This window comes from Peromyscus californicus, unplaced genomic scaffold (assembly GCF_007827085.1).
Source record: "Peromyscus californicus insignis strain IS unplaced genomic scaffold, ASM782708v3 Scaffold_7__1_contigs__length_154581171, whole genome shotgun sequence".
In the NCBI taxonomy this organism is placed as follows: Eukaryota; Metazoa; Chordata; class Mammalia; order Rodentia; family Cricetidae; genus Peromyscus; species Peromyscus californicus.
Window position 1 is genome coordinate 54,816,160 of NW_026294595.1, and position 12,098 is coordinate 54,828,257.

A 12,098-nucleotide genomic window follows, 5' to 3' on the forward strand; every position below is an offset into this window, starting at 1 on the left:
ATGATCTGGGACTGTTTAGGATTCAGATAACTATAACTAAGCGTACATATAGGCATCTCCAATCTTGTGCCTGGTATATACTCATTCACGAGGATTTACTGGAGCAAGGTGCCATGATGAATACTTTGGGTTAGAAGAGGTGAACTCTGGGAATTGAGGCTCTACCTTGTAGCAGGCCCCAGGACTTCTTGCTCTTGGGATGCTTAAAGTAAAGGACAACTGTACCATTTCCTCTTGGCTTTTCAATGGTGGTCTTTGTTGTCCAAATCGCTTTACTGTTCTTTTAATTTGAGATCCTAGGTCAAGCTATCCTTGTGCCTTAGAACTATCTCTAGTCTGAAAAAAAAATGTCATCCATCCAACTTTCTTCACCAGAAAGTTCTCCCTAAATGCAAATGCAGTCCTATCCCTGCAAGCCACAGCAGTTAATCCTGAATGCTGCATACAGCTCTTCCCAGGGACCCATGTGCATTTCCTCTCATTTTCAGCTCTCGCTTGTGTGAACCAGTACCCTCATTATTTTATATTCCAGGCCATTCCTTCTCTTTGTAACACCATTTCTTCTTGCCACGGAGCCATCTTGTTTTCCAGACAATTTCCCTTAGTACCTGCTCTCTCCACACTGTGCCATCCCTACCAGTTGGGCTAGCTGCCGTCCATTTGCTCTTACTCCAGATCTGTGGTTCTCAACCTTCCTAATGCTGTGACCCGTCAATACAGTTCCTCATGCTGTGATTGCCTCCAGACATAAAGTTATTTTTGTTGCTACTTCATAACTGTAATTTTGCTACTGTTATGAATTGTAAAGATCTGATATCAGGATATCTGTGTGCGACCCCTGTGAATGGTCCCTTGACCCCCAGATTGAGAACCATTGCTCTAGATTGAAATGACCTTTAATGTGTTTCTCTTCACAGCATTCCCCTCCCTTTACTGCATCCCTGTCCTATTTTCGGGATCTGAAACTACCATTCTTGACCACTTACCAACCTATGAGCATTTGACACTGACCACTGACCATCCTATGAGCATTTGACACTCAGGGACTGTTGTATGGGACTAAGATAGACAACTCTTTTTCCATCCACCTTCCCATTTTTATAGCCCAGATCCCAGGTTTCATGAGAAACCTTGGTAAGTAGCTCACCAACTCTGTGTTGCTACAAAGGGCTCCCAGTGTCTGGCTTCAGAATCCAGTGCTTTGATGGCATAAGGCAGTCATGGGAGAGCCAGAGGGGCCTGAAACCCCCAGGGACAAATCTGTGGAAGTTAGTTTCCAGGTGCCTCACCTGTTTCTTGGATACATACAGTGTCTGACATACCAGTAACAGGACAGCTAAACACTGGCTATGAATGCACTTACTGTAACTGTTTTGTTTGAGCCCCAGGATAAATCTTGGAATGTGCAGGATAAGGATTGTCATTCCATTTAATAGAGGAGATACTGATTCTTAACCCACGTAAGGTACCATGCCAAGTGAATATATTCTTGGATGAAAAGGATTAAAATTTAGTTTGGATTTTGATTTTTCATTCTTTTTTTCCTTCCCATAAGTGTGTACATACAAACTACTTATGTTTTCAGTCATGAAGTATCAAAAAATTCATTTATCATCTTTATAGACAGCCCTTCCTTCATCTGCAATAACTATGAATATGTTTAAAAGACCCTGTTCTAAAATCCATACTCAGTGATCCATGTTTTCAGGACTGTGGCAGAGGGATGAACCCGAGTCCATAAATGCCCAACACATCCCCCCAGCCTGTGTTCTTAGGGAAAGTGTGCTTTCTCTGTTCATGACTTGCTAGGTCTCCATCCACATTACAAACTAGTCCCAGCCTTCTGTCTGTTCTATTTTTAAACTAGGGGTTATGAGAGGATTTTGCTTGCAAAGGAAATGAAAGCAAATAGATTCCCAGGGTATTTCAAATCCTTCTGGGTTACGGAAGAGCATCTGCATGTGGACCTCCTCAGATCCCAGATCTAAAGGTTGGTCTCCGCAGCATAACCATTAGAACTGAGGCAGGATGGTCAGCCTAACCCTTACAGTGAGACCCTTTCTCAAAAAGCAAAATAAAAATAATATGTAGAATCTTGATATAATAAATCTAAAACCCTTTTCTGAGAAGTTGTCTGTGATATATTGCCCTATTACCTTACTGATAACTCTATTTGAATTATACCTTTGAGGATAGAAGCATAAAAATTACAACTAATGAATTCGTTGTTTTCCATTACTGCTCTATTTTTCTCTGAGTTTGAGTCATCATTAAAGACATAAAACATGAGAAAAACCTTAACAACAATTTAGAAATTTAGAATGAGAAAAATTGATTTCACTCATAATGAAAATTTAGAAACCATGTTATAATCTACAAAAAAAATCCCCCCTTAATTTTATTTGCTTATTAGAACCATCTTATTTGAATAGCACGTTTACATGGAGATTAAAAAAAACAGGCTTTAGGAAAATGATATAAGATCTGTTAGTGATTTAAAATCATAGACCTATATATGTACAATGTGACCAGAATTTAAATTTGGGTCTTATAGAGTAAAATTTATATACTATTGTTATTTAATTCTCTTTTCCCCCATTTTTGTCTTTTCACTCTGATAAAAATGAACAGCAGGTGCTTAACAGCAAGCTTGTCCAATCATCTGAAGATAAGTGACTTCTTAAACTGAAAAAAGTGACATAAAGACATTCTCACTGCACCCACCAAAGGCCTTCTATCTGACAACCAGAGGTTTGATACATGTGGAGCATTTAGCTGAGTGAAGAATAACCTTATATTGTCATTCTGGCCCTAGAAATTTCAACCAAAGAAATGAGGGCAATTCTCCAGTCACACTCCGTAGCTGAAAACCTGCACTGTCATGGTCCTGATGCATTTCCCCACGGAGCCAATTACTTGGAGGAAGGAGAGAAAGAGGCGCATCCCTTGTGGAACTGGCCCTTGTAGTACACAACTTCTTTCTTACCCACCAAGGTACCCAAAACTACTGCTTTGCAAAGACGACAAGAATCCCAAAGCAGGTTCAGAGAGGTGAGAGAACGGCCTCTAGGCTGTTTCCTAAACAGCCATGCTTGTGTAGGGCATGTGTCTTGATGCTCACATCCTCTGCAGTTCTTGGAGAAATCCTGGCCATCTCTCCCCTCCCCGTGAGTCTTCATTCTCTGGGTGCCTATTTCTCACACTATTCCAAACACAATCTCTCCAGTGATTCTCTTGACTCCTTTGTGAATCTCAGCAGAGCAAACCTTTGTGTTTCCTTTGTTCTTTTTCTCAACACATTGACTAAAGCACTTTCGGAGAGAAAAATTCTACATAACTGTATCTAATTCGTCCTTGGAAAATGAGAATTCTCTTAGGATAAAAAGGGGGAGAAAAAGGTAATGTGTTTGATACAAAATACAAGTTAATATTCTGAGTTTTCTTCTTCCATTAATTAAATTGTGTCAAACTGCTTATCGGTTAAAATAGAAGGCACATTTATCTAATTTCCTTCCATACTGTTCCTATATATTGTTTATTTACTTAATGCTGGTTCCTTCCTCTGCCAGTTTACAAATACATTTCGCAATGTGACTTTACAAAAACTCATTATTGAGGTTTTAATACCCAGGAGGGCCTTCTCTCCTGCTCCTGAGAAAAGCATAGGATGGCCACGTAAACTGAACTCTCAGATAAACGACAGATAATCTTTTAGTAGAAGTATGTCCCAAATAATACATACTTATTTCTGGGACGTATACATGCTATATGCAATAGCATATGAAATTATATATTAAAGGCAAATACCATACGAGATTTACTTATATCTTATTTTAAATTCAAATTTAACTAGGTATTCAATATTTTATGGGGCTCCCCTTAGCAGACCAGTTGTAGCTGGACTATGAGGAAGCAGGGTGTTTTTGGTTTGTCCTGTCTTTCAAGGCAGGGTCACCTGTAGCTCAGGCTGCCCTGGAACTATGTAGCTGAGTGTGACTTTGAGCTGATCTTGCACCTCTGATTCTCTTGCCTGAACCTCTCCAGTTGGCTGTATCACGTGGTTTGTTTTGTTTTAAACCTGCACAGTTGGCAGAGTTCCGTAGTCATCTCTTTTCTTTAGGAATGACATATGAGGAGGCATTAGTTCAAATACGTGTATTCCCTTGGGGCTGCCCAACTCTTGACACCTCAGGATCGGCATGGATGATGAGATGTGGCCTGCTTAATGGTGCTTCATAAATCATAGCTTGAAGCTACTCACGGCTCCTTTTGGAGGCATGAATTCTAATGAATTGCTATTCTTTTGTGCTTCCTCCTTGGGGTGGTTTAAAACTCTCAACTCTAAATCTAATCAATACGTTTCTGGGTCTATTTAAATACTGACATTTGGAAACTTCTGAGGTTGCCATAAGCTTCCACAAGACAGAGGACAAGGCAAGGTAAATCAAATACAACTGCCACTGAAATCCAGAAAAATAAACATAAAAGTTCTCCGAGTGTCAAAAGGAAACAGAGTTCCTTCACAGAGTACGGCATATATCAATCAAGCCTCCAGGTCAAATTTAACTAGTGTTGGGTAGAGTTCAAACGGGTTACAATAAAACAAAACAAAATCCAAATTCTGAATGCCACACTAGACTTCTATGACACACTAAAAGTAACCTGTTAAACTGAAACCAAAGTGATTGCATCCTAGATGGTGGGAACTTTGACGTTGTCCTGCGGGGAGAATCAACCCTCCAGGCTCATCTGGGAGCAGCACCAAGCGCTAAAAAGACATTTCGAGGTGGACCCATACCAAAACATGGAGATCTGCTGGGCCCTGGCTGACACACTCAAACTGAAAGAGACATTAAGAGGGACCCCACGGTGAAGGATCCTCAAATAGGAAGGAAAAAGATGCTCACGCAGCTGCCCAAGGCCCACAGAAGGAAGCTGAGACACAGTGTGTGCCATAAGTCAAGTGACAGAGTGCTAGCGCCCAAGAGGAGCCTTGGGTGCTAGTGGAGTGTTATTTGCAGGTTGAAAACTGGGTGCACACTGTCGCCTTGCGTCAGCCCTGTGTTCTACCAGTACAAAAATTTGAACAAGTTCCACCATGGGCAGAACCCCAAGGAGTCCTCCCAAAAGGCCAACCCTGGGCTCCCTGAAACTTTGGAAGCCTTGGAGAAACTCAAACTCTCTTCGGGGTACCAAAGCACAGATGACAGGTCATGGGATTTCTGAGAGTGTGTCATGGTTTGGCTGGGGATGACAACCTCATTAATCCCTCTGCCTCTACCACATCCATTTTTTGGGCGGTTCTTATTTTATATTGTGGATGTTTTGTCTCTGGCCTGGAACTTGTAGCTTTTACCTCCCAGTTGCCGGGTTTTGAAGTAAGTGTTGTGACTTGGTTGTTTTGGATTTTTTTTTCATTTAACATTCATTTTTATTTTCTTCTGTTTTTGCCCCTTTGAGACAGTTTCACGCACCACCATGTCCTACCAGTGGCTCTTTTTGTTAAATGTTATTCAGCTTGCTTATTGGGGGAGGGGCTGGTGGGCTTTTATGTCTATCTATGGTAGATTGATAATAAAGCTATTCACAGAAATTTGTTTTTAAAAAGTAACCTGTTCATTAGCATAAGACGTTAAGGTCAACCATCTTTCAGTTGGATGAACTCTTTGGTGGAAGAAGCCATTTACTTCCCTTACTGTTAATCCATCACAGTGATGCTGCCATCTGCTGGCTTCTGTTTTAAAGAAAATAATTTACCCCACTCCAACCCAAGTGTCCATTTTAAAGAGTAACGGGGTTTGGGCTAAGAGTCTGAAGACAGAGGATCTATAATAATTTTGTTACCATTTTTTCCTCTAAATTCTATGATGGGGTGATAGATTAAAGATGGTGGCATATTCTTTGCTCTTCTTTATATTTAAGAACCGAAGTCTAATAGTCCTCCCTTAGATCTGGATGGGTTTAGTGTCTTTCTTGATCAGTAGGCTGTGGCATAAGTGACACTCTAGGACTCTCTGGACTAATTCATAAAGAAGCCTTTGACTCCTAGCCAGGCCTTTTTAAATGCACTGCATAAGTATCCAATTCAACTGGAAAGATACGAGGAACCACATATACACACTCTGGTAGACTGTTTTACTAGAGTCTAACCTAGTCATTTCCACAGGGATGATCAGGCCAGTGAAGCTATCTGGGCCTCCCATACCAGCCCAGCCCCAGCCCAGCCCAGCTTCTGCCTGAATACGATCATGGGAACTCTGACGATGCCTGAGGGAACAGCGCACAACTCAGTCAAATGCCCTCTGGAATTACCCGCCTGTGAAATCCTGATGTAATAAAATGGTTGTTATTTTAGTCTACAAAGTTTTAGTTGGTAAAGAAATAATAGCTCATCAGAACAAACAGTGCTGCACTAAACACTATGCTTACAAAGTGATAGAATGGGGTGTCCTGATTGTTGGGAGGGGTCAGGGAGGGGCATGAAACTGGAAGAGTCCATAAATGTCACTGACTGGGATAAAAGATGAACTGGGGATTCAGAGGACCTGCACACACCAAATCTTAAGAAATCAGAGCCACAGGGTTTTAACAGGCTGCTACCTTTTTGGACAACATTACTACTTTGGCCCAGCTTCACGGAGAGTCAGAGAGAATGTGGTGGGGAAGCCTGGCCTCATACAGATGCTGTGAACAGCAAGCGATGAATAAACATGACAATTAAGTATGCATGCGAAAGTGTGAAATATGTAAGAGGCAGTCCTCCTACCTATCAGACATCTCTCATCAGGTGATGTGAAATTACAGGAGTCTCCAGAGAAAACACCACAGAAAACACCAGCAGAATTTTTTTTTGTACTTTTATTGAAAAGGTACATTTAAAAAAATACACAGACATTTTACCATTTACAGATTGCAGATATAGGCCCTCAAAAGGAGTTCACTCTATGTGTTGTTTTATGATACCTCTTGCCCCTGATATCACAAACATTCCAGTCTTCTTACATCAGTTGTTTTTTTTTTTTCTTTTGGGGTGGGGGGTTGTCGGGGAGGGCATGGTCACATGACCTATGACGTAGTCACTGAACAGAAAGACAGATTGTTCAATTATAAATTATATATCTTCTGTACATTATTGCATCAAAGAGCCACAGAGTTATGTAGCATCATTACAAATGAAAAACAAAAGTTGAAAATGAAGATCATTATGAGGAAATACACGGATTCATTGTCTTCTTGCAGATGTACAGAAGGTGCCAAAATATGCAATGAGGAAGCTCTTTTTGTTTCTGTACACATTTGCTTAGCAACTCAAACCAGTGAGGGTGCTACAAAAATAAGTTAAAACAAAAATAGCAAACAGGTAGTAATTACAGCTATGTTATATGGCTTTCTAGTTCATTTAAATATCTCCAAATAAAACACGAAATAAAGAAAATACATTATCTTTTGTTCTCTTAAAGAGAAGAAATTTCAAAGCTACTTTTGCTTCCTAACAATTACACAGCAATAAAAAAAAAAGTTTAATTCGACAAGAGTTACAGTCTAGTACTACACGGGATACAACAGTACTCAGGTCTAGAACAGTACACAATCCCTGTGGACACTAGTACACCAAAAAGAAAAACGCCATGATCCCTGGGGAAGATGGTATCCACAATTAAGCACTTGCGATGGGCTTTTGTTCCACACTAGAATATGCCCGCTTGGATTCCGGAGTTATTTACAGACATCCGAGGAAGAGTCTACCGTTCAAGTCTGTCAGGAAGATTCCATTTTGTTTCTAAGCCAGATCACGTCCATGGGAATACAGAGGTTGGTTTTCTTTTGCTGACCAATAGTTTCAGGAAACTTAAGTATCTCAGATACACCAGCTGGCTGGGGTAGGACGGAGGGGACACGGGGGAAATAAGGGATTAGCGCGCCCTTGAGCCTGGCCTCCTTTTGTGGCTGGAGGTTGGGCTGGGCGGTGGCCTGCACTTTGTCAGAGGGTGGGTGGGGTACTTACAGTCACACACAAGGCTTACTGAATCCTTTGGGCTTTCCTTCTACACCTTTCCACTGGCCTGGCCTGTTGCGGGCTGCAAGTATTTAGTAAGGGGCAAAGAGGATGGAGGCAGGAGTGGCCCGGATGGGCCCGTGGCCAGGCCTCAGCAGCGCAGGAGGGATGGCTGCGGCCTGGAAGAGAGAGGCAGATGGCCGAGGCGGTAGGGACAGCGCAGAGGACACAGCTGCTGCCGCCAGGGGCGAGGACAGAAAAGTCGGGGCCAGAGGCTTCATCAGATCTTTCTGGAATGCGAGCTTTGCCTAAGAAGGGACAAGACCGGGAGACGGGGTGAGAATACCATTAACGAGTCACAGCACCACTGAGACACGACAGAGCCAGCGAATTGAGTTTTCGGCATCTTGACTTTGAGAAGTCAGGAAATGACGGCCGTCACTGGGCTCAGTGGCTCTGGGTGTGGCTTGCCTTTTGACGCTTGCTTCAGCTCTGTTTTGGTCTCTGGAGAGACACCCAGAAGGGTCCTGACTAGGCAACCAGCTCAACTCAAATCTCAGAAGATGTGGTCTAGAGAGGTATGCAGCTTAGGCTGGCCTTGAACTTGCCTCAGCCTCCCAGCGTGCAGAGATTATGGATGCACCACAACATCCAACGTGTTCAGTTTTGGTTTTGGGCAAGTGTGACTCTTCACTTCTCTTAGACAGACTGCACTGGGGTTAGGTAATTGAGGTGTAGAGCATTAGGGACCCATGAGGAGTTGAGAACATAAAAATCAATTTGCACTTCTTGTACTGTCCCCATAATGAGCATTCCCTGAAAAAAATTATCCCTAAATCAAATTCTGTGCTTGACAGTGGCTGTAAGTGGGCCGGGAACCTTTTCTACTTAAAGGAATCCCAGTGTGGACACCTCCCAGGAAGAAATCAATCCTAAATTTCTGTCTTTTGCAATCAGAGGGGGCTGTGCCAACTGCATTTGCTTAATGCAGGTACCACCTGCTTGCAGCATCCACTGGTAGCTTTGGTGAGGCTAGAAGGTGATCCAGGACCCCCTCCAGCAGGCCCGGCTCATCTCCATCTCAGATTAAACACCATGTTAGGCCCAGCCCCAGGGATCTGTGAATCCATCCATCTATGTATTTAGATGATACCTGTTGCTGAAGTCTCTAGGTATTTGTGCAAGAAACTGACTGAAAACAGTACATATTGAGAGCAGGTGAGATGGGCTAGTTACCAACATGAATAGAAAGAGCAATACACACACTTTCGTGTGTATATAAGCACATACCAGAAAATAGGGAGACACTAAATATATAGGTTTTTTTTTTTTTTTTTTTGGTCACAAAAGTAGCCCCTCATCCCGGGTCTGAACCTTCCCAGAATTTCCCAGCCATCACTTGCTCTTGTTCTAGGCCTTTTGTTTTCTTCATATCTTACAGAAGTATCTCTTTGACAAGGATTTACTAAAAGAGTAAGACATTAGCTCTTAAAAAAAACTGGTTTATTTCTATTTTAATTGTATGTGTGCATGAGTGCAGATGCCTGCGATATTCAGAAGAAGGTGCAGATCCCCTGGAGCTGTTGTGCGCTGCCTGTCCTGAGTGCTAGGAAGCGAAGGTGGGTCCTGTGCAAGAGCAGCAAGTGCTTTTAACCCCTGATCGGTTTTCTCTCCAGCACCAAGGCACTGGCTTTTAAAGAGGCTCCCCTCGGTTGTTCAAAGGTAGACTGCTTCGGAGTTCCCTGTAGCAGGGAATTAAGCAGCTCATTCTAACATTTCTGGACCTGTGAGATGGCTGGGCAGGTGAAGGCGCCTGCTGCCTAGCCTGACCTGGATCAGTGGATATATGTGCCTATGGCCAGGCCTCACAACCAGAACTTGATCCCCAGGACCCACAAGGTAGGAGGAGGGAGTCAACCCCACCAAGTTTTCCTCTGACCTCCACATGTGTACCATGGATCAAACACCTGGCTCTCATGAATTCACAACTGTTAGCTTAGTGCAAGAACTCTTGCTTCGTGGGTAGGAAGTTCTGGAGTAGATCCCCACTCCAGCAATTAGATGATTAATAAACAAACAAACACACAAACAAATAAATAAATAGAAAAACAAATTAAGTAGGTAGAAAGTTCTGGATTAGATCCCCAGTCCAGCAATTAGATGATTGATAAATAGAAAAAAAATTAATGGATTGATTACTCATTCCCAGGAGTCTAGCGACCACCTGTTCTGAGGCTCTCCTTATAACCACCATTCAATCCAGCAAGGCTGTCCCATAAAACAGGTGTGCGAAGGGCACTTACAGCTAAAATGCTTGGGCTCCGCTGGAGCTTGTTGTAAGGGCTGTATTTCGGCTTCAACGGTTTTCCTGCCACGCGATCTTTATGCCTTCGGCTTGAAATGTGCTGAAAGAAGTACGGCGCATTAGCTGACTTTCTGAAAGCTTTTCTTCCTAGATAATGATAGCTGATTTCTCCATTCCCCCTCAAGGAGAGGACTTTCCCTCCAGTCCAATGCCTCTGTCCCTCTAACGGTCTTTACAGTCTTACTAGATTCCCCGAGTTGTCACGGTCGGTCACCACCAAGAATGTCTTCCTTGACCAGACTTTGAGTGTTTAGAAGACAAGCGTCACATGTCACTGACCCTTGGCTAATGATGCATCATATGCTCTTGGTAACTTCTGTGCCCATCTGTCTATCTCTAGCTCCTGGGCTGGAAGCTGAGAGATAGGAAGTTCCGGCTCAGATATTGGGTAATGACCTTCTCTTCTACATAGCACTTGCATGTTAAATTTTACAGTGAGCACACAGAGAACCATTTCTAGATGAGGAGCCACACACAGAGATGACTTAACTGGGTAAGTATGTCTAATTTGGGCTACCTTACCTGTTTGAGTTGAATTTCTGAGTTAACATGGACATCACAGATTTCACAATGAAACGTCTTATTCTGGAGTCCTGAACCCTTACTGCCATTTTGCATCTTTAATCTTGACCCAGGTCTTGGATAGGACTTAATTGGACCAGCTCCATTTCGAGCCTCAACCATGGTCTTGTGTTTAGATCCTAAAAAGAAAGAAGTACATGTTTAATAGCTATTTAAGGACTGGGGGCAGGGCTGGAGATGTAGTTCAGTTGGTGGAGCTTTTGCCTGGCATGTGTGAAGAAGACCTGGGTCTGATCCCAGCACTTCATTATCTTGGTGTGGTGGCTTATGCCTGTAATCCCAGTACTTGGAAGGCGGAGGCAGAAGTTCAAGGTTACCATCAGCTACACAGCAAGTCCAAAACCAGACTGTGCTACATGAGACCCTACCTACATAAACAAACAAATAAAAAGGAATTATAGGAAACCCTTTACTTTTCTTCCCTTCTTTCGTCTTCTATCACTTTTTCTCCCTCCCCTTCTCTCTTTTCCCCTCCCCCCAACTTCCTCTCTTCCTTTCTAGTTTTCTTTTCTTTCTTTCTTTTCTTTTTTTTTTTTTTTTTTGGTTTTTCGAGACAGAGTTTCTCTGTGTAGCTTTGGTGCCTGTCCTGGTTCTCGCTCTGTAGACCAGGATGACCTCAAACTCACAGAGATCTGCCTGGCTCTGCCTCCCAAATATTGGGATTAAAGACATGTACCACCACCTCCTGGCCTTTCTAGTTTTCTTTGAGACAGGCTCTTACTATATCCCAGGCTGGCCTTGAACTCACATTGTAGCCCATGCTAGCCTCAACCTTGTGATTCTCCTGCCTGAGTCTCTTGAATGTTAAAATTATGGGCATGCACCACCATATCTAGCCCATGTACATGTTTTCTTTTCATTAATTTTAGTGTCTGAGTAATATTGTCTATCACATTGGGCTACTATAACTTATTCAGAATTTTATTACTGACAAATTTTTATGTTGTTTTTATATATATATATATATATATATATATATATATTTATCTCTTCAGTGTATAGTAGTGACCAGTTGACATAAATCTTTGACTATATTTCTGTCATTTAATCAAAATGATTTTTGTTAAGTATTCGATGCTTTTTGACGAAATTAAGAACATGTTTTGTCTCCACACTACTTTTGCTTGGCACTCTTCAGTCATCATGACCACACTT

The 12,098-nt window shown here is 42.3% G+C and overlaps 1 protein-coding gene across 8 annotated transcripts in view; it reads right to left on the reverse strand.

Moving 5' to 3' along the window:
* Positions 1-7,007: 7,007 nt before the first annotated feature.
* Positions 7,008-12,098, reverse strand: part of Znf385b (zinc finger protein 385B) — a 407,065-nt gene continuing 401,974 nt past the window's right edge. For all 8 annotated transcript variants that reach the window (XM_052723003.1, XM_052722998.1, XM_052723006.1 and 5 more), the window contains 3 exons: positions 10,884-11,062; positions 10,300-10,401; positions 7,008-8,304 (listed from right to left, as the gene is read on the reverse strand). In XM_052723003.1, the coding sequence (XP_052578963.1) occupies positions 8,089-8,304; positions 10,300-10,401; positions 10,884-11,062 (497 nt within the window). In that variant the 3' untranslated portion in view covers positions 7,008-8,088. The remainder of the gene's footprint in view (positions 8,305-10,299; positions 10,402-10,883; positions 11,063-12,098) is intronic.